Genomic DNA, 19,406 nt, shown 5'->3' on the forward strand with positions numbered 1-19,406 from the left:
CCCTCAATCCTCAGATCTCAGCCTCTTGAGTAGCTAGGATTACAGGCATGAGCCACTGGCACTGAGCCTTATTCTGTAACAGAGGTAGAAAGTAGAGAAGGATTCTGTAGTTCTTGAAAAATTTATAGAAGGAGCTTATTTTATAGACTGTAATTGCTTGGATATATAAATTATTGCATTATGAGAATATTTTGATTTTTAAAAAATGTTTTGATGATTAAATTTTTGGCATGATGACATATATTTTTAATCCAAAAGTATTTGGCTTTGGAAGACCATGAAACCTTCATAGCCAAATCACATCCATTGCCCTGTGTGGTCCATAGATGACATGGTGCTGCTAGATGGTGTGTCCTGCTGATTTACTGTTGCTGAAAAATGGGGCCCGAGTTAGCCAAAACTGTTTTATTTAGCTGTTGTCTATAGCTATTGAAATGAAAATGAGCACATCCCCTTTACAGCTTAGGAAACAAAGGCTCCTGAGACCTGCAGAGAAGACAGTCAGCTATGGCAAGTGTTCCCGTTCCCCTGACACTGTGGAGTTCGGGGTGTGGCCATAAACCACCAGCAACGGCTCCGTGACTCCTCTTATGTGCTTGCCCATAGTTCTTATTTGCTTATGGAAATGGAAATGCAGAGATCTTAAGTGTTCTGGGCAATAAGTTTTGACAGTTGTATGTAACCATCTAAATCAAAAAACAACGTTTTTGTCCCACAGGTAGCTCCTCATGCTTCTTACCAGCTATTTCCTCCCTCTCTATGAATCCTGTTCTGATTTCTATCATTATGGAATGGTTTGCCTGTCCTAGAAATTCATAGAAGTAGACTCAACAGTATGTACTGTTTTGTATCTGCTTTCTTAAAATACTTTTGAGATTCACCTAAGATCGCCAATACTTATATTTTGCTATATTTTTTCTTTTGATAGTCTTTTTTACCTTAAGTTTAAGTAAATAATGGATAACATGACATTTCTTCTTAAATACTCACTGTGAATCTCTGAAAAGGACAATTTCCAAGTAATCCAGTGTTGTCGTTATTTCTACACCACTAGTTGTTCCTTAATAGCGAGGTAGTATGTGTTTTAGTGATCACCAAGAACTTAATTTTCCTAAAAATAATCTTAGGAGATTTTGGTGTTTCTTAGGAACAGAAAAAAGCAGCATTGGAGAAGAAGGCAGTGATGGCCACTTTGACAAAAGGACAAGATGAAAGTGCTCAGAAAGCTAAAGAAATGGCTTCTCTGCCTTCAGAGTCGAACGAGTCAAAGAAGAAACTTCCAGTCGGTGCTTATGTGTCTTCTGTGCGTGTTGATTATGAGTCTTTTGAAGTTGGCACAGGACAGGTAAGTTTATGCATAAACTAGGGCTACATATTTGATGTCAGAAGCATTTAGTACATGGTGGTTTTGTATTCTTATATAATGTGTATTGGGTTATATGGAGAAAGTTGGTTTTTCTCTATGCTGCTTTTATAATGTTCAAAATAAGAGACTTATGTATATTCTGAACATAATTGTCTTAACTATGGCCCCTTCTGTTGTTACTGATTATAAGACTAATGCTATTAAATTATGACTGGTAGGAAAAAGTTAAGACAGTAATAGAACATCTGATGTATCATGAGGCAGTTTGGAAAGCACAACGTGGAACTTGACATCCGAGCCAAACAAACTTGCTTGTGCTTTTAAAGATTGTATTTAAATCTCTCTCTCTTCCCTTCCCCCTTCTCTGTCTCTCCTCTGTCTCTGCTGGTTCCAGGGGTAAGACTCAGGTCCTCAAGGTCCAGTTGGGCTCATTTGCTCATGTCTGGTACTCTGTCACTTGAACCATGCCCTGAAAATACCCATTTTTTTATTTTGCAAAGATAAGTCAGGCCTAGCAGTGTGAAGTACAGCCTGTTAAGAAGGCAGCCTGATGGGGTAAGTTAGGAGCACTGGGTTTGGAAGTGGATGTTGTAGGTCAGAGTCCTCATTCTGCCACTGACTTGATTGTGTCATCGTCTTTACTGTCTTTATCTCCGAAGTAGGCTTGGTGAGTTTTGCCTTACCTTCCTCTCTCAGTGGACCTTTGTAATGCCCTTAGATTATACCATACCATTTATTGGTTTTCTTTCTTAGACACTAAAATGACACATGCTTTCCTGTGTTGCTGTGAGAACCCTGAAAGAGACTTAGAAACTATGAGTGGTGTTATGTAGGTGTTGATCCCTTTTGTTCAGTAATTAAATGCAAATATCTAAAATGGGCTCTTTCGGGACAAATCATTTTTCTCACAGAAGGAAATTTGTCTTAACTAGAGATTCAGTTGGAAGTAATGCCATAGAATGTTTAGGGTCAGCCATCAAATTATATGTGGCCTCAGTTAGTGACTTTTTCCTTACACTGACTTTGATATTATAACCATGCTGTTTTTATTATGCTGGTATTGGGGCTTGAACTCAGGGCTTTGTGTTCTTATTTGACCATGTTTTATAGATGTAGAAACTGAAGCAGAGGTAAGGGAGGTTAAGAAATTTGTCCAAGGTCACACAGTGAGTGAGCAGTAGATTCAAACACAGGCAGGATGACTGCAGATTTCTGCAATAGAAATAATATACATTTATTATCTTAGAGAGTAAATAAAAAGATATAGCCAGAGGATGTAATAGCCAATAAGATTTAAAAGTGAAGCGGGGTACGCTGGTGGCTCATGCCTGTAATCCTAGCTACTCAGGAGGCTGAGATCTAAGGATCCTGGTTGAAAGCCAGCCCAGGCAGGAAAGTCCGTGAGACTCTTATCTCCAATAAACCACTAGAAAACCGGAAGTGGTGCTGTGGCTCAAGTGGTAGAGCACTCACCTTGAGCTGAAGAGCATAGGGACAGCATTCAAGCCCAGAGTTCAAATCCCACGACCGACCAAAAAAAAAAAAAAAGATTTAAAAGTGAAATTATTGTAAGCTAGCAAAAGTTATCCTTTAAGACATCATCTGTATTGTTTCTTTTAAGTAAATATAGTTCCATTTTGTATATGTGACAGTGGAATGATTATCTTTTATTGCTGTTTGATTCTTCCTAGGTTTCTGTTTCTTACAACTCACTAGACTTTGAACCAGAAATTTTCTTTGCCTTGGGATCTCCGATTGCTATGTTTCTCACTATCCGAGGAGTGGACAGGATAGCTGAGAACTACAGGCTTCCAACTTGTAAAGGATTCTTCAATATTTATCATCCAGTGAGTAACTTGAATTTGCTTTCTATTTTGAAGAATGTGAAGAGCCTGTCCTCTTCATCTTAACAGATTCTCAGATTTTTATTTCTTGGAAACCATTGTTGATCTTTACTTTGCAAGTTTTAGCTCTCTATCCTGGAAGAGTTAGTCTGATACTTTTCAGTAAACTTTTCTGCCAGAAAGTCTATTCAAAGAAAAGTAATATTGGGCCGGGTGCTAGTGGCTCACATTTATCATCCTAGCTAGTAGGTGGCTGAGATCTGAGGATCATGATTCGAAACCAGTCCTGGACAGAAAAGTCTGTGAGACTCTTATCTCCAATTAACCACCAGAAAACTGGTGGTTTGAGCTGTGGCTCAAAGTGGTAGAGCACTAGCCTTGAGCAAAAAAAGTTCAAAGTCATTGCCCAGGTCCTGAGTTCAAGCCCCACAACCCACAAAAATAAACAAATAAATAAATAGAAGTAATATTATCTCATTTGCAAGGCAATTTTACCTACTTATAGTTGCAGTATTTGAACAAAGTATAAAAATGGAGTCTCTGTTTGGCTGTTGGCCGTTTTCCTACCTAGCTAAGGAATACAGCTCAAAAGAAAAATTTTTACACATTTCCTGTTTTCCTCTTTACAGCTTGATCCAGTGGCATATAGATTAGAGCCTATGATTGTTCCAGATTTAGACACAAAAGCAGTTCTCATTCCACACCACAAAGGCAGAAAAAGACTTCATCTAGGTAAGAGAAAAATACTGTAAAAACTTCCTTTCTTCCCATCACATTGTAATTGTAGTGACTTTGAAAGTTTAACACTAGCTGGGTTCTGGTGGCTTATACCTGTAATCCTAGCTTTTCAGGAGGCTGAAATCTAAGGAAGGATTGTGGTTCAAAACCTTTCAGACAGGAAAGTTTATTATCTTCAGTTAACCACTGAATGGTGATGGTGGCTCAAATGATAGAGCACTAGTCTTCTGCAAAACAAAACAAAACAGAAAAGGCTCAGGCTTGAGTTCAAGCCCTCAGACCAGCATGTGTGTGCATGCACACGCGCGCTCGCACACACACATTTAACACTAAATTCCTTCTGACAGTAATAGTGAAGATCCTGCTTCAGTAGTAGTGAGAATTTCTCAACTGAGAAAGTGGAGGAGCTGTGAAGAATTCTGAATGAATGCCTGCTCTTTGATGGCACTGTCATTGTTGAGATAAGGAATGGGGGGGGGTGGAGTTCATAATAAGATGATAAGATTTGTAATTAGATTTTGATAGTTCAGTTGGAATTTTTGGGATTAGGGAAGAAGAGTACATTTAAATTAATGACCAGTCCATCAAGAAATAATTGATACTGCCTAAGTCATGTAAGTTGTTTTCTTGCTAACTAGACAAACTTTTCCGATTAAACAATTCATTAAGTGAGGCTGGGATGTAATTAGGCCTAAACTTAAAAAGTTGAGTGGAAGGAGCAGGAGTAAGGAGAAAAGAGGGGGAAATGACTAGGTTCTCTGTTTAAATATGTTTTTGGCCTGGCACCCATGGCTTACACCTGTAATCCTAGCTACTCAGGAGGCTGAGATCTGAGGATTGCAGCTTGAAACCAACCCAGGCAGGAAAGTCTGTGAGACTCTTTATTTCCACTAAATTACCAAAAAAGCTAGAAGTAATGCTGTGGTTCAAGTGGCTTAATGACAGTGCCTAGGCGCTGAGTCCAAGCTCCGGGACCAGCACACAAAAAAAGTATATATATATTTTTTTCAAGTATTTATTTATTGGGATTAGGCGACTATATAAATGTCATAATGGCGTACTTAACTAAAGTCACAAACACCTTTTAATCTTTACAATGATAGTTATCAGTATCTTAATCTACATAGCTTATGAATGGTATGACCTTTAACTATAAAACTATTCTTACAAACTGGGTGACATGTACATTTGCTAGCTGTTCCCCCGTTCTTTCTTATTCCCTCCTTCCCATCACTATCCTTGAGTTGCTTAGTTCACTTTCATCAGTGTCCAGTACAGCTGATGGGCCCTCTGCTGGATTTTTTCTTTTTGGTCAGTTGATGGACACTGTCCCTGAGCTCTTCAGCTCAAGGCGAGCGCTCTACCACTTGAGCCACAGCACCACTTCCAATATTCTGGTGATTTATTGGAGGTAAGAGCCTCATAGACTTTCCTGCCCAGGCTGGCTTTGAACCATGATCCTCAGCTCTCAGCCTCCTTAGTAGCTAGGATTACAGGCGTGAGCCACCAGCATCCAGCCCTCTGCTGTATGTTTTCACCTACTTTCCACTGATTCTGTGCTCTGAGAAAGTATATTTTTGTTTGCTTGCTAGTAGCATATTTAGCTTTTGGAAAGTTAAAATGAGAAATATGTTACGGTCCTTCAACTAAAATATGATTATTAGAAAATTACAGAAAATAATGAAGGCGCTGTGATATTTTTAATTTAAAAGTTGTAGTTACAGAAAAAAATTAATTTTCTTAAACTGTTATTGTTGATTAGAAAAAGTGGTGATTTTTTTTTTCACTCTCATAGACCTATTTTTTTTTTAAAATTTGGATTTAAAAAAAAAGCCATTGGGCTAGGAATGTGGCTTAGTGATAGAGTGCTTGCCTAACATGCATGATGCCTTGGGTTTGATTCCTCAATACCACATAAACAGAAAAAGCCAGAAATGGTACTGTTGCTCAAGTGGTAGAGTGCTAGTTATGAGCAAAAGCAGCTTAGGGACAGTGGCTAGGCCCTGAGTTCAAGCCCCAGGACTAGCCCCCCCAAAAAAAACCCACAACAAAAAACCATACAAATAGGCTTTTTTATGGTATATGAACTTTTTTTGTACCAGTAATAGGGCTTGGAGTCTTACTCAGCTTTTTTGCTCACAGCTTTACCATTTGAACCACACCTCTACTTGTCTGTTTCTGGCCTTTTGATAATTAATTGGAAACTAGGATTTCTTGATTTTTGTCTGTCCTGGCTGGCTTTGAACCTTGCTCCTCAGATCTCAACCTCCTAAGTAGCCTCTGGCACCTGGCTTGAACTATTTCTTTTCTTGGGCTTGGGGTTTGATCTCAGGGCCTGAGTGTTTTACTTGAACTTCTTTTTTTGCTCAAGGTTAACTTTCTACCACTTGAGCCACAATGCCACTTCTTCCAGTTTTTTCTAAGTGTTTTATTAGAGAAAATAAGAGTCTCTCATGGACTTTCCTCCCCAAGCTGGCTTTGAACTCAGCTCCTGAGTAGCTAGGATTATAAAGCATGAGCCACCAGTGCTTGGTGTGGCTTGAACTTTTTTTTTTTGAGAGAGAGGGGCTGAATTAAGTTTAGTTCTTTAAAAAAAAAAAAAAAGACAAAAAACATCTCATGATATTTTATTGTGTTGAGGGTTTAGGGCTCCAAGGTAACGACATATATTTGACATTTAAGGAAGGAAGAAGCGATTCTCACCTGCATGAGAAGAGTTTGAGCTTTTTTTGTTTGTTTGTTTGTTGTGGGGCTTGAACTCAGGCTGGGTGCTGTCCCTGAACTCTTTTGCTCAAGGCTAGTGCTCTACCTTTTTGAGCCACAACTCCACTTCTGGTTTTCTGGTAGTTAATTGGAGGTAAGAGTCTCATGGACTTTCCTGCCTGGGATTGGCTTTGAACCACAATCCTCAGATATCAGCCTCCTGAGTAGTTAGGATTATAGGCTTGACCCACCAGCACCTGGCAAGTTTTAACTTTTAATGTCTGTGATGAAGAATTGTACCCAATGACTAATTAGCTTGATATTACATTTTAATCTCTCTAGAGTTGAAAGAAAGTCTCTCTCGTATGGGATCTGATTTGAAGCAGGGTTTTATTAGTTCTCTGAAAAGTGCTTGGCAAACGCTAAATGAGTTTGCCCGCGCACATACTTCTTCAGCTCAGTTGCAAGAAGAATTGGAGAAAGTCGCCAATCAAATCAAAGAGGAAGAAGAAAAGCAAGTAGTTGAAGGTAAATTCAGCTTTTGACTTTTATGTGTGTAAATGTTGGTACTGAGGATTGAACTCAAGGACTTTTGCCCTCTATTGACTTTTTTCTCAAGGCTGGCTCTCTAATACTTGAACCACACCTATAGTTCTGGCTTTTTGCTAGTTTATTGGAGATAAGCATCTCTTGAATTGTCTGCCTGGGCTGGCTTAGAACCCTAACCTTATATCTCAGCCTCCCAAGCAGCTAGGACTATAGGTGTGAGCCACTGGCATCCAGCTTTCTTTTTACTTCCAAGGCATTTTTTAGTATAAATATTCTTTATGAACATACTACTTAGATTAATGATACTTTTTCTTTTTTTTAGTTTGGTGAAATCATGTAAGTTCTTATAAAGGAAAATCTTTTCTGATGAACTCTACTGTCAAATGCATTTTCCTCAAAAATCTCTGTCACTGTTAAGGTTTTACCTGATAGTTATGGAATTTTCACTCTGCAATTTAAAAATTTTTACTGATTTTTAAAGCCAGGATAGAAGATTGGAATGGAGAGAAGTTTGGGTATTTTAAAGACTCACGCCTATAAGTTATCCTGATACTCTTGTTTAACTGTCTTCTTACAAATTTCATATGCAGTACGAGGTCATTCTGCCATGTTTTTGATGTTCAGATTCTCATTCTATTTCCTTTTTTTCTGCAATGCTCTTTCCCCCTTATCTTCACAACTTGTGTCAGCTGTTGACTTTCTCTCTTCTCCTTCTGAGAACCAGCCCTGCCTCCCCTGTTCTTTGGAAGAATGGGGAGTAAGCCTGGTAGCTCCCCAGTTACTACGCGTGTCAAGCAATATTCTCATTGAGCCCAGAAACTCAGCTAAAATCACAGGAAAATGATTAAGTGATTGACTTTGATATTGAAATGGTTTAAATTCTAGCAGAAAAGATTGTTGAAAGTCCAGATTTTTCCAAGGATGAAGACTACTTAGGAAAGGTTGGAATGTTAAACGGAGGCCGCCGAATTGATTATGTTCTTCAAGAAAAGCCAATAGAGAGTTTTAATGAATATCTTTTCGCTCTTCAGAGTCATTTATGCTATTGGTAAGTATTCTTCACTTTGATGACTATTGATGGCCTGTAGGTGCCAGCACATACAGCAGTTTGCTTTGTGAGATTCTTATACTGACTCATCATTTGTCATGGACTATTAATCTGAACTGTGTGTGATAGAATCCAGTGATTTTTCTCCTTTCAAATTTGCATTGAACTTGTATTAACCACAAGGTGGCAGTATGTACTCTGCCTCTAACCTGAGACCGTTGGTATTGTACAGTTTTTACATTTTTTTTTTTTTCTGCCATTCCTGGGGCTTGAACTCAGGGCCTGGGCTCTGTCCCTGAGCTTCTTTTACTCAAGGCCAGCACTCTACCACTTGAGCCACATTGCCACTTCTGGCTTTATCTGTTTATGTAGTTCTGGGGAATCGAACCTAGGGCTTCATGAATAGTAGGCAAGCACTCTACCACTAAGCCACATTCCCAGCCCCCTGTGTATTGTTTTTGTAGGGGTGTCTTTCATGGTTGGAGTGGTAGGGATTTTGAAAGGCTATTCTTCCGTATGTCCCATTACAAAGGAGACATGACATCTTTGGAGCAGATAAGTATCCATACAGTGAAAGGACCGCTCTGAGAGCATACTGCTCTGTCATCATTTGCTTTCTCATAGAGTTGACTAGAACGACAAAAACTGCACTTACCACCTTTAGGCATAGAAGTTAAGTTCATCTAAAGAGCTCTTAAGTAAATACATTTTTCTTTTTTCTAGGGAATCTGAAGATACTGCCCTTTTGTTACTTAAAGAAATTTATAGGACAATGAACATTAGTCCGGAGCAGCCTCAGCATTGATCAGACTTCTATTTTTGGTGTGAGTTTATCCTTGATTATAAGTTCTCAATGTTTGTATTCTGAAGTTTTTTTTTGTGTGTGTGTGTGTGGAGTTGATATTGACTAAGATTTTGTCTTTATTCTTTTTTTTTCTCTGAAGTATTTTTTATTTTTGTTGGAATTCAGAATAGAGACACTTAAGGAAGGCAATATACAAAAGCAATGCATATTCTTGACTTGTTATAATCTTTTCAGAGCCAGGTATGCTGTTACATTCCTGTTTTCCCACAACCTGAGAGGCTGAAACAGGAGGATCATGAGTTTGAGGCCAGCTTGGGCTAAATAGTAATATCTTTTCTCAGATAAACAATCCTCCTCCTCCTCCAATCTTTCAACTACATAGAATTTGAGTCCTTTTATTTGTAATTTTTTTTTAAAAGTAGATTCCCAGGAATATAGTTAAGAATTTCTTGGTAGATCTCAGAACCTTCTTCACAATACCTTAAACAAATACTGATTTATTTTCCTCCTGTAACAGGAAGGGTTCCTCTGTTGAATGACACCACCAGCATCTTTCTGCCAAAATGTTGGCTCTTGCTGCCTCATGGTTACAAGATGTCCCATGGTTCCAGATATCTCATCTGTATTCATGGCATGATTAGTGGGGAAGGTCAGTGTCCATCATACCTTTCCCCTTTAATTAGAAAAGCAGAAGCATGCTGGGTGTGATAGTGCACACCTATAGTCCCAGTACTTGGGAGGTAGAGCTAGGAGATAAAGACTAGTCTAGGCCACATAGTGGAACCTTGTCTCACTTTGATCATACTTATTGACTCTGTTTTCAATAGGTGCCTACTCCCATTGTGTGTGACAATTGTAAAGATTGTACATTTTTTAAGTGTAATTTTTCTAGAGGGAAAGAATAGAGATGGGGGCTGAGTCTGTGATGACTAATCCAACCTACAAGGCAGCTGAAGTCTTACTCCTATCTGGCCTCCTGAGACACTAGGTGCCCATTCTTCCTCACTAGGGGATGATGCATTACTTGAAAAATAGGCAACATGTTTCTAACGTAAAGCCTGTGAAAGAATGACATGCAGAGTATCGCATTTCTCTTGCTCTATGAGAGCTTTGACTCTGCGCCTCTGGCTCTCAATTGGCTTTTGCACTCAAGGCTAGCATTCTGCCACTTGAGCCACAACTTTACTTTTGCCTTTTTGCTGGTTATTTGGAGATAAGAGTCTCATAGATTTGTCTGCCAGGGCTGACTTTGAATCTTTGTCTTCAGATCTCAGATCTCAACCTCTTGCTAGGATTATAGGCACAAACCTCTGGTACCCTGCCAATATTTTGGTTTTGATAAATAGGAAGATTCCCGACATCTCCTGCCTTTGCATTTTAGAAAGATAACTACTACTTTCAGTCTGATTTACCTCAGAGAAAAATTTTGTGCATATTCAAGCACCTATTCACGCACTTTAACACAAAAGGATCTCATTCAATATACTGTTTTACCATTTGGATATTTTCAGTCATCTAGACAGCTTGCATGATATTGTACATTAATTAGCATGTCTGGGTTTTTGTCATTGTATTCAATGACTATAACCTATTGTATGCCTACATTCCCCTCTATTGAATCAGTTAATGAAAATTTAGATAATTTTCAGTGTTTTTAATGCTGACTATTAGGAAATTTTAGCTAACAGGATAGCTTGGTTTCAAAAAACACTTCATAAACTGTACCATTTTATTGTTCTTGCAATTTTTAGTATCATAATATTAAAATAAATTGAATGTAATTTCAAAACCCATTACAGTCCAGATTTTTAGTTATAAAATAGCTATTTAGTTGTTTGACAAATATTCGTTGAGTACTTGCTGTGTGACAAGCACCAGTTTTCTTGCTAAAGATGAGTAACAAACCAGATGGTATCTTTACCTTTAAGAAATTTGCCTTTTGCTGGGTGCTAGGGCTCATACCTGTAATTCTAGCTACTCAGGAGGCTGAGATCTGAGAATCATTGTTGGAAATCAGCCTGGGCAGGAAAGTCCATGAGACTCTTTATCTCCAGTTAACCACAGAAAAAGCTGGAAGTAGAGCTGTGGTTCAACTGGTAGAGCACTAATCTTGAGCAAAAGAAGCTCAGGGATAGCACCGAGGGCCTGAGTTGAAGCTTCAGGACCAGCAAAAAGAAATTTACCTTGTACTAGGAGATTGGCAGGGTAAGTTGTATTTTAGGGCACAACGGAATTTCAGATATTAACAGATTCAGTGGAGAAGGTAAAAGAAGTTCAGATAGGTGACAGAGATCTGATTATGAGGAATGTGGGTCTCGTGTCAAAGCAAGAGGCGTGGAGTGACATGCTTTGGTTCTGTGTTTTAGCAAGCTTGCTTGGTTGCTGGGTAAGGAGTAGACATGAGTGGGGCAGGGAAGGCAGTACACAAGTGACTTAGACCAGGGTGGTGAAGTGATAGGGTGAGAGAAGAAGGAAGAGCTGTTCCTAACTGGTGAATTCACCGTGGTGTGTGAGGGAATGAAAGGTTAAGGATGACTCCTACGGCATTTTGTGAGCGACTAGGTGGATGGTGGTACCTTTTCCTGGTGAAGCTTTGGAGGGAGCAGGTGTTTAGAGGGTGGGAAGGATGGACTATCAGTTTTGGCTTGTCCGGTCAGTAGTTGATGATGCTTTGAAACTCAGAAGAAAGCTTGGAGCTAAAGATAACTTTAGAGTCATCAGAATGTGCTCATCATTTCAAGTCACAAATAGGTGAAATCATCTAGAAGGAGTGTGTAGGCAGAGCCAGCGAGGTGAAAGAAAATTGAGGACTTGAGTTCTCAGCCAGGGAAGATTGCTGGGGGAGTGGGGGGGAGGGGAGGAGGGGGACACATGCTTAACCCTGGCTGTTTCCTATATAGCCAAGATTGTAAGCCTAAACCACCTGGCCTAAGTCTGTTTTTTTAAAGGGGCAAGTAAAGGATCACTCTCCTGTATTTCTTCCTCAGCTCCCCTGACCAAAGATAATCAGTTCCAATTTTTATGTATCTTTCCAGACATCTGTGTGCCTGCACACACCTGTAATTTTTTTTATCTTTATTTTATTTTTTATTTTATTTTTTTGTTGGTCATGGGGCTTGAACTCTGGGTCTGGGTGATGTCCCTGAGCTAGTCAGCTCAAGGCAAGTGCTCTGCTACTTGAGCTACAGTGCCATTTCTGGTTTTCTGGTGGTTTATTGGAGATTAGAGTCTCATAGGTGGCTGGGAATGTGACTTAGTGGTAGAGTACTTGACTAGCATGCATGAAGCCCTGGGTTCGATTCCTTAGTATCAGGTAAACAGATAAAAGCCAGAAGTGGTGCTGTGGCACAAGTGGTAGAGTGCTAGCCTTGAACAAAAGAAGCTCAGGGAAGCTGGGCACCGGTGGCTCACACCTGTAATCCTAGCTACTCAGGAGATCGCTGTGAGACTCTTACTCCAATAAACCACCAGGAAACTGGAAGTGGTACTGTGGCTCAAGTGGTAGAGTGTTCACCTTGAGCTGAAGAGCTCAGGGACAGCGCCCAGGCCCAGAGTTCAAGCCCCAGGACTGGCAAAAAAAAAGTCTCACAGACTTTGCTGCCCAGGCTGGCTTCAAACCTGGATCCTCAGGTCTCAGCCTCCTGAGAAGTTAGGATTACAGGCCTGAACTACTGGTGCGCGGCTTAATTTCTCTATTTTTAAAAGACAAATGTCAGCAAAATTATTGCCCTGTTCTTACCTTTGTGTCTTGAGATTGCTTCATCTGCATCCATCCATCCAGTACTGCTTGAGTACCTTACTAAGTACCTGGTACTACTGTAGACACCGGGGTAATATCAGTGGACTAAAGTCTCTGCCTTTGTCAAAGGTCTGAAGCGTGCCACATGGTCACCAGAGTGAGTAGGGTAGGAGCATACCTGGGATGGGAGCGCATTACTGCTGTGTTGGAGAGGGCAGGGGCATCCTCTCTGGTAAACGGCCATTTGAATACTCAAGTGAGCAGGAAGGCGTCGGGGGGGGGACATCTTCCATGCAGAGAAAAGAGTATATATCAAAACATGAGAGGTACCTCATTTTAATGTGTCCCATTAGAGTTTTTACAATAATGCTGTACTGGTAAACATTTAGGTTAATCTTCAGTGCTTTCATGATAGACTAATATATGTGATATATATTGTGTGTTTGCAAATTTTTATTATATATATAATATGTATTTTTATTTATTTATTTATTTATTTATTTTGGTCCGGTCGTGGGGCTTGAACTCTGGGCTTGGGCGCTGTCCCTCAGCTCTTCAGCTCAAGGCTAGCGCTCTACCACTTGAGCCACAACGCTACTTCCCGCTTTTTTTCTTTTTGCTTATGTGGTGCTGAGGAATCGAACCCAGGGCCTCAGGCATGCAAGGCAAGCGCTCTACCACTGAGCCACCTTCCTAGCCCCTGTATTTTTATTTTATATGTAGTGTCTAACATGATACCAGTCCCTTGAGCCTTTTTCCCCCAGGCAGGTGCTTTACCACTTGAGCCACAGCTCTCCTCCAGCTCCTTTGGTTCCTACTTGGTGATAAGAGTCTCTCTCACAGACTTTCCTGCCCAAGCTGGCTTTGAACCATAATCTTCAGAGGAGCTAGGATTACGGGTGTGAGCCATTGTACCCGTCCAAATAGGCTATATTTTAATAGTTACATTGTCTTCTATTTTATAGTTCTACTCTGTGCTAAATTACTGAATCTCAGCCCCATAGTTGGATGTCAGGTGATTTTTCCAATTTTTACTGTTCTATATAGTTCTGACATGCAGTTTTAAATACCTTTTACATATCTCTAAGGGCTTGAGATAAATTCCAGATCTAAAAACATCACATATTTTGAAAGGGAGTTCTGATCTGTACCACTGCTAAATTGCATTGTGGGCGAGTTGCTCAGTCTCCCTATCTCCTGTCAGTATGTAAGTACACACTTGCAGAAAAAGTAGGTAGTACTGATTTTGAACATTTTTCCAGTTGTATAGGTAGCAGTTGTTACATCATTTTTCTTACATTTTCAGCACTTGTACAGTTGAGCTTTTTGGTGTATTTAATTGCCTGCTTATATGTCTTTTTTTAAATCAGTTGCTCGTTTTTTACCTTTGTGCATTTATCTAGAGGTGTGAGGGGTTGGTTGGGTACTTTTGTTTTAAAGGATATTAACCTTTTTACATTGCAAATATTTTCCCAGTTTAAGATTTGCCTTTTATTTTTGCTTATACTTTAGCTTTTGGCCAGGGCAGGTGAATAGAGAGCATGTTTTTTTTGTTTTTTGTTTTAAAAAGGCTCACACCTGTAATCCCAGCTACTCAGGAGGCTGAGATCTGGGGATTGTGGCTCGTGGTTCGAAGCCCACCTGGGCAGGAAAGTCAATGAGACTCTTATCTCCAATAAACTACTCAGAAAAAGCCAGAAGTGACACTGTGGTTCAAGTGGTAGAGCGCTAGCCTTGAGCACCAAAGCTCAGGAACAGTACTCAGGCTCTGAGTTCAAGCCCCAAGACTGTCAAAAGAAAAAGCCAGTCTTTTCATTAATTATTGTTTGGATTTTTATTGTTTATCTTAAGCCTTACGTGGCTGTTTCATTTGAGCTTGAGAAGTATACCATCTTAAGGGTTTTAACTCTTTTACTAAAAATTAGTTAATCATTTTTCCCTGTGCCACACATATATGAATAGTACTGTTTATTATTGATAGGTTTTTTTTGTTTTTGTTTTTTGTTGTTGTTGTTGTTGTTGTTTTGGGGTCCAGTTGTGGGGCTTGAACTCTGGGCCTGGGCCCTGTCCCTCAGCTCTTCAGCTCAAGGCTAGTGCTCTACCACTTGAGCCACAGCGCCACTTTTGGCTTTTTTTCTTTTTGCTTATGTGGTGCTGGGAAATCGAACCCAGGGCCTCTTGCATGCAAGGCAAGCGCTCTACCACTGAGCCACCTTCCCAGCCCTATTGATGTTTTTATCATATGCCTAATACTTTGTTTTCTGGGCTACCTGAGTTATTATTTGTCTCTCTATCCTATTTCAATGATTTTGAGTCACCGTTTCCACGGTCTAACCTCTTTAAGTCTCAGGTGCCTTTTGTCCTCAGCTGTTGGCTGGAAGTTGAATTCTGAGAGGGCGTGCATTGTCTCCTGCCAGCTACTGGGGGGCATTACCTGTCTGGGTCTGCTTAACCTAGTTTCTCTGCTTGAGATGTTTTGGACTCTACTAGTAGTGGTGTGAATTCAGACCAAAGAATTTGTGGGTTGACATTTGGCATCAGGGTATTTCCCCTCCCCCCTTTAAGGAGGAAGCAGTGTGCTGGCTTCACTCTCACTTCTGCATGGAGGATTTTTCCTTTTAATCTTCCTCTAGGCTGTAGCTGTCAGAGTCCCCACTTCCTGTCTCAGCAGAGACACCCTTCTCTGGGCATCTTTCTTTTCATGGAACAGAAGCAGTGATAGCATCCTATGGTGACTTAATTGTAGTTTTATGCTTTTGGCGGGGGGTATTACTGGACTTGGAACTCACCTCGTGTTTGTTTAGGAGGTGCTCTACCACTGAGCCACACCTCCAGCACTTTTTAACACTAGTTATTTTTGAGATAGGGTCTTGCTTTCCAGTATGTCCCTGGACTATTATCCTTCTACTTTTTACTTCCTGGGATGACAGGTATGCTACCACACCAAGCTGCTTCTAATTTAGATGGAGCCTCATGGATTTATCTGCCTGGACTTGTCTGGAACCAACATCTTCCCAATACCAGTCTTCCACATAGTGAGGATGACAGGTCCTGCCACTGTTTTGAGAACTTTTCTGCCCAAGCTGAACATAAACTATGATCCTCCCTATCTCAGCCTCTGAAGTAGTTAGACTACAGATGTGAGCCACTGGTACCTGTTTTGAAACTTTTTAATATCTGGCAATATAAGTTCACCGTATACCGCAGTCTCGGTCATTATCTCAAATTAATGTTGAAATGAGTTAAGTTCCCCTTATTTCCTTTTCCCACAAAACCAACAAAATCCAAGAACTAGTAATTTTAGGATATTTTTTGTTGTTGTTTGTGGTGGAGGTCATGGGGCTTGAACTCAGGGCCTGAGCACAACTTCTGAGCTTTTTCACTCAAGGCTAGTACTCTACCATTTTGAGCCACAGCACCACTTTGAATTTTCTAGTAGTTAATTGGAGATAAAAGTTTCACAAAAATTTTCCTGCCTGGGCTGGCCTTGAACTGCAATCCTCAGATCTCAGCCTCCTGAGTGGATAGGATTACAGGTGTGAGCCTCTGGTGCTTGGCTCTAATCCTAGCATTTCAACATCACCTAATATGGACATTTTAGTCAGGACTTCCTGGCAGGATTGTTCACTGTAATAGTGTTATTGCTTTTTATACTTACTTATAAAATATAGGCTTTAAATTTAGTTAGAGTTTAAATTCTTAATACTATAGAATACTACAAAGTAATTAATTTGAAACATTATACCTGGATCATTCAAGCAAATATTTGTTTACCTGAATAATACTTGTATGCTATGTCCCTTCAGTGCTTTTTAGGATTAGTCTTTAAAAAGCCTCAAACTAATCTGACAGATTAGTTTAAAGTTTGTTCTTGGCTTCTGGTAGTTTCTTGGTTAGGAGGATTATTGTTCTAGATCTTGCTACCGGTGGACTGTGTACCTGCATCCCTTGGGGGAAGGGCTCATGCTCCCTGGCTGTGTTCCTCAGGGCAGCTTAGCCCTCACTGTGTGTGTCTTTAAGAAGGAATAGCACTGAAGTATTAATAATTTGAGTCTGGAAAGTTTACTAAAGGACTTTTTTCTTATCTTAACAGGAAGTTCCAGTTTAAATTATGTCGCTAAGAGGATCTTCAGAGGCTGTTCTGTTTGCTCCTGTTCCTGTGATGGGTGACAACAGTTGCTCAGATGCAATTCTCAGATGTAGAGATTCATTTAAAAGAAAATGCACAGAACGAAAATCTAGCGAAAAGAATCAGTACCACATTTGGATAATATAGATGAGAAAATACAACTATAAAAATGATGCAATGAAAACTTCCTCAGATCTGTTTAGTTACATGTGATATCAATGAAGAAATACTTGTAGCATGCAAATGGTTGTTTCTATTTTTACAAAACTATTGTCAGTGGGCTTACCTTTTTCTTTTATTAGTGCAGTATGGACTTGTTGAGAAACTATAGAAACATGATTTTTAGAAATTATATGTAGTGCTCTAAATGTGAATTGTAGTTATGAGCTGCTTTGATGCAGGGTCCTTCTGTTTGTGATGAGAAAGGTCTGAGGTCTCGTATTTCAAGCTGGATCTGTGGTCTATAACGCTTCATGCCCACTGAGAGTCTGGCTATGGAGGAGGTAATGGCTCTCCTAGCCTAGCTCCAGGGGATGAGGCGGCAAGTGACAAGTTCTCATTTTGTCACCTGAAGTAGCAGAGCTACACATCATTGCTGAAGTTCCACTTAATGTGAGAACCAAAGTAGAAGTTTGTGTTTTTTGATTCATATTAATTTCTCTTATACCAAAGTATTTGAAAGGATGAAATGTACTGCTTTTAGGCTGTAAAATTACTTCATGAAAAGACTGCTCTATAATATTTCACTTTGTTTTACTATAAATTCAAATGATCTAAATATTTTCCTAATATATAGGAATAGTGATTTTCTTCTTTTATTAGGTAATAGAAAACTTGACGTTGTTTACATAGTTCTCATGGAACATGAAATTTTTTGAAAGTGACATGATACACATTTTTTTGTGTATATATCCTAATTAGTGTGAATAAAACAGTAACATTGATACATTTTTTTAGGCAGCAACCTTCTGTATTTCTCATGTCTTCCTTGAAAGTATTTGTGTGTTTAGTGTTCATTCTGTTTTCATTGTTAGTAGCTACTGTGTTGTGCTGACCCAGAACTTCAGCATTGCTGCTCGTTAGAACAGGAAGGGTTTAGAGCTTTAGTTGACCCCAGACAACATAGATTCCAACCACCTCATTCTCTAGCTGTGGACACTAGCTGTGGACACGACACTAAATGCCTTTCCTAGACTGGGAGGTGGCAGATCTGGGCTGAAGCATAGTTTTCTTGACTCCCTTTTGGCCTTCATTTCTTTATACCAGGATAATCACTTTTCACTTTTATTTCCTAATACTGATGAAGTAAAAGTACATGAGGGTTATTTATGTATATTTTAATAAAACCCAGTTTGATCTTTCCAATGTGCAGTCAGTTTTGTCTGTGTCATTCTGCCTGTGTCTTCTATAGAAAATCATGGGCAGAGGAGAAGGGGCATTGGACCAGTGCCCGTGGAAAAGCATGTGCCAGCAGTGGCCAGTTTGCCATTTCTTTTTAATACTTGAGGAAACATGAAGTAGTTTTTGGTCACACTGCTTATAGACATTTTTCCATTATTATTCAGTCTCTTAGAAAAACAGAAACCAGCCTGGCACCAGTGATCACACCTGTAATCCTAACTACTTAGGAGGGTGAGATTTGACGATTGTGGTTAGAAGCTAGCCAATGCAGGAAAAGTCCAGGAAACTATTATTTCCAATAAACGACCAAAAAGGCTGGAAGTAGATCTGTGACTCAAGTGGTAGAGCACTATCCTTGAGCAAAAGAAGCTCAGGGACAGCACCCAGGCCCTGAGTTCAAGCCCCAGAATTAGTGTGTATACACACACACACACAAAACACAGCAGTAGATCCCCTGTGTCAGTGTCTTACTCAGTGTTGTCACTACCCTGCTTGACACAGTAAGCCACTTCACGAATATTAAATGCATAAAAACAACCACATAATTTACAACTTGGAAGGAACCCTGAAGGGTCATCTAACTTAGGTCCAGGATTTTCCAATTTTCAAAAACAGCAGAATCTTCTTTCAAGTGAAAACACTTTCAGATTTGAGCTGGTAAGTGAGGTGAGACAGTGTCTCCTGTGTATGTCTTGATCCCTTTTCCTCACGAGTGAGTGGCTCAGCCCCTCCTACCCAACTCCCAGGTAAGACAGTCAACTCTGCTACTTCCAGATTGTTTTTTCATGTGTAGAGTTTGGGACAAAATTTTTTTACAAAGTCAGCATCCGAACTTGAAGGTAAAAGAGACATCATAAAACTGATGGGGACAACCCAGGTCCAGTTAGTGTATATTGTAGTAGATTGCAACGAGCTTTCTGAACCGGATAGGCAAATGTGCTTTTTTTTTTGGTCGGTCATGAGGCTTGAACTCTGGGCTTAGGCGCTGTCCCTGCGCTCTTCAGCGCAAGGCAAGCGCTCTACCACTTGAGCCACAGCGCCACTTCCAGTTTTCTAGTAGTTTATTGGAGATAAGAGTCTTATG

General features: G+C 39.9%; 1 protein-coding gene and 1 non-coding gene across 5 annotated transcripts in view; one reads left to right on the forward strand and one right to left on the reverse strand.

Annotated features, from left to right (window-relative positions):
- The window catches only part of LOC122126817 (SEC23 interacting protein), a 44,139-nt gene extending 25,857 nt beyond the window's left edge, over positions 1–18,282 (forward strand). For 2 of the 4 annotated variants that reach the window (XM_042701345.1, XM_042701344.1), the window contains exons 13-19: positions 1,148–1,345; positions 3,058–3,213; positions 3,840–3,942; positions 6,994–7,179; positions 8,086–8,248; positions 8,972–9,072; positions 16,886–18,282. In XM_042701345.1, the coding sequence (XP_042557279.1) occupies positions 1,148–1,345; positions 3,058–3,213; positions 3,840–3,942; positions 6,994–7,179; positions 8,086–8,248; positions 8,972–9,053 (888 nt within the window). In that variant the 3' untranslated portion in view covers positions 9,054–9,072; positions 16,886–18,282. Of the gene's footprint in view, positions 1–1,147; positions 1,346–3,057; positions 3,214–3,839; positions 3,943–6,993; positions 7,180–8,085; positions 8,249–8,971; positions 9,073–9,570; positions 9,703–16,885 lie in introns of all 4 variants that reach the window. The other 2 variants (XR_006151017.1, XM_042701346.1) reach the window with 2 other exon arrangements.
- On the reverse strand, positions 14,942–15,006 carry Trnaa-ugc. The gene has a single exon. It is a non-coding gene; the product is annotated as a tRNA-Ala (tRNA).
- Positions 18,283–19,406: the final 1,124 nt, after the last annotated feature.

Source organism: Dipodomys spectabilis, unplaced genomic scaffold (genome assembly GCF_019054845.1).
Source record: "Dipodomys spectabilis isolate Male_0828 unplaced genomic scaffold, ASM1905484v1 ptg000289l, whole genome shotgun sequence".
Lineage (NCBI taxonomy): Eukaryota > Metazoa > Chordata > Mammalia > Rodentia > Heteromyidae > Dipodomys > Dipodomys spectabilis.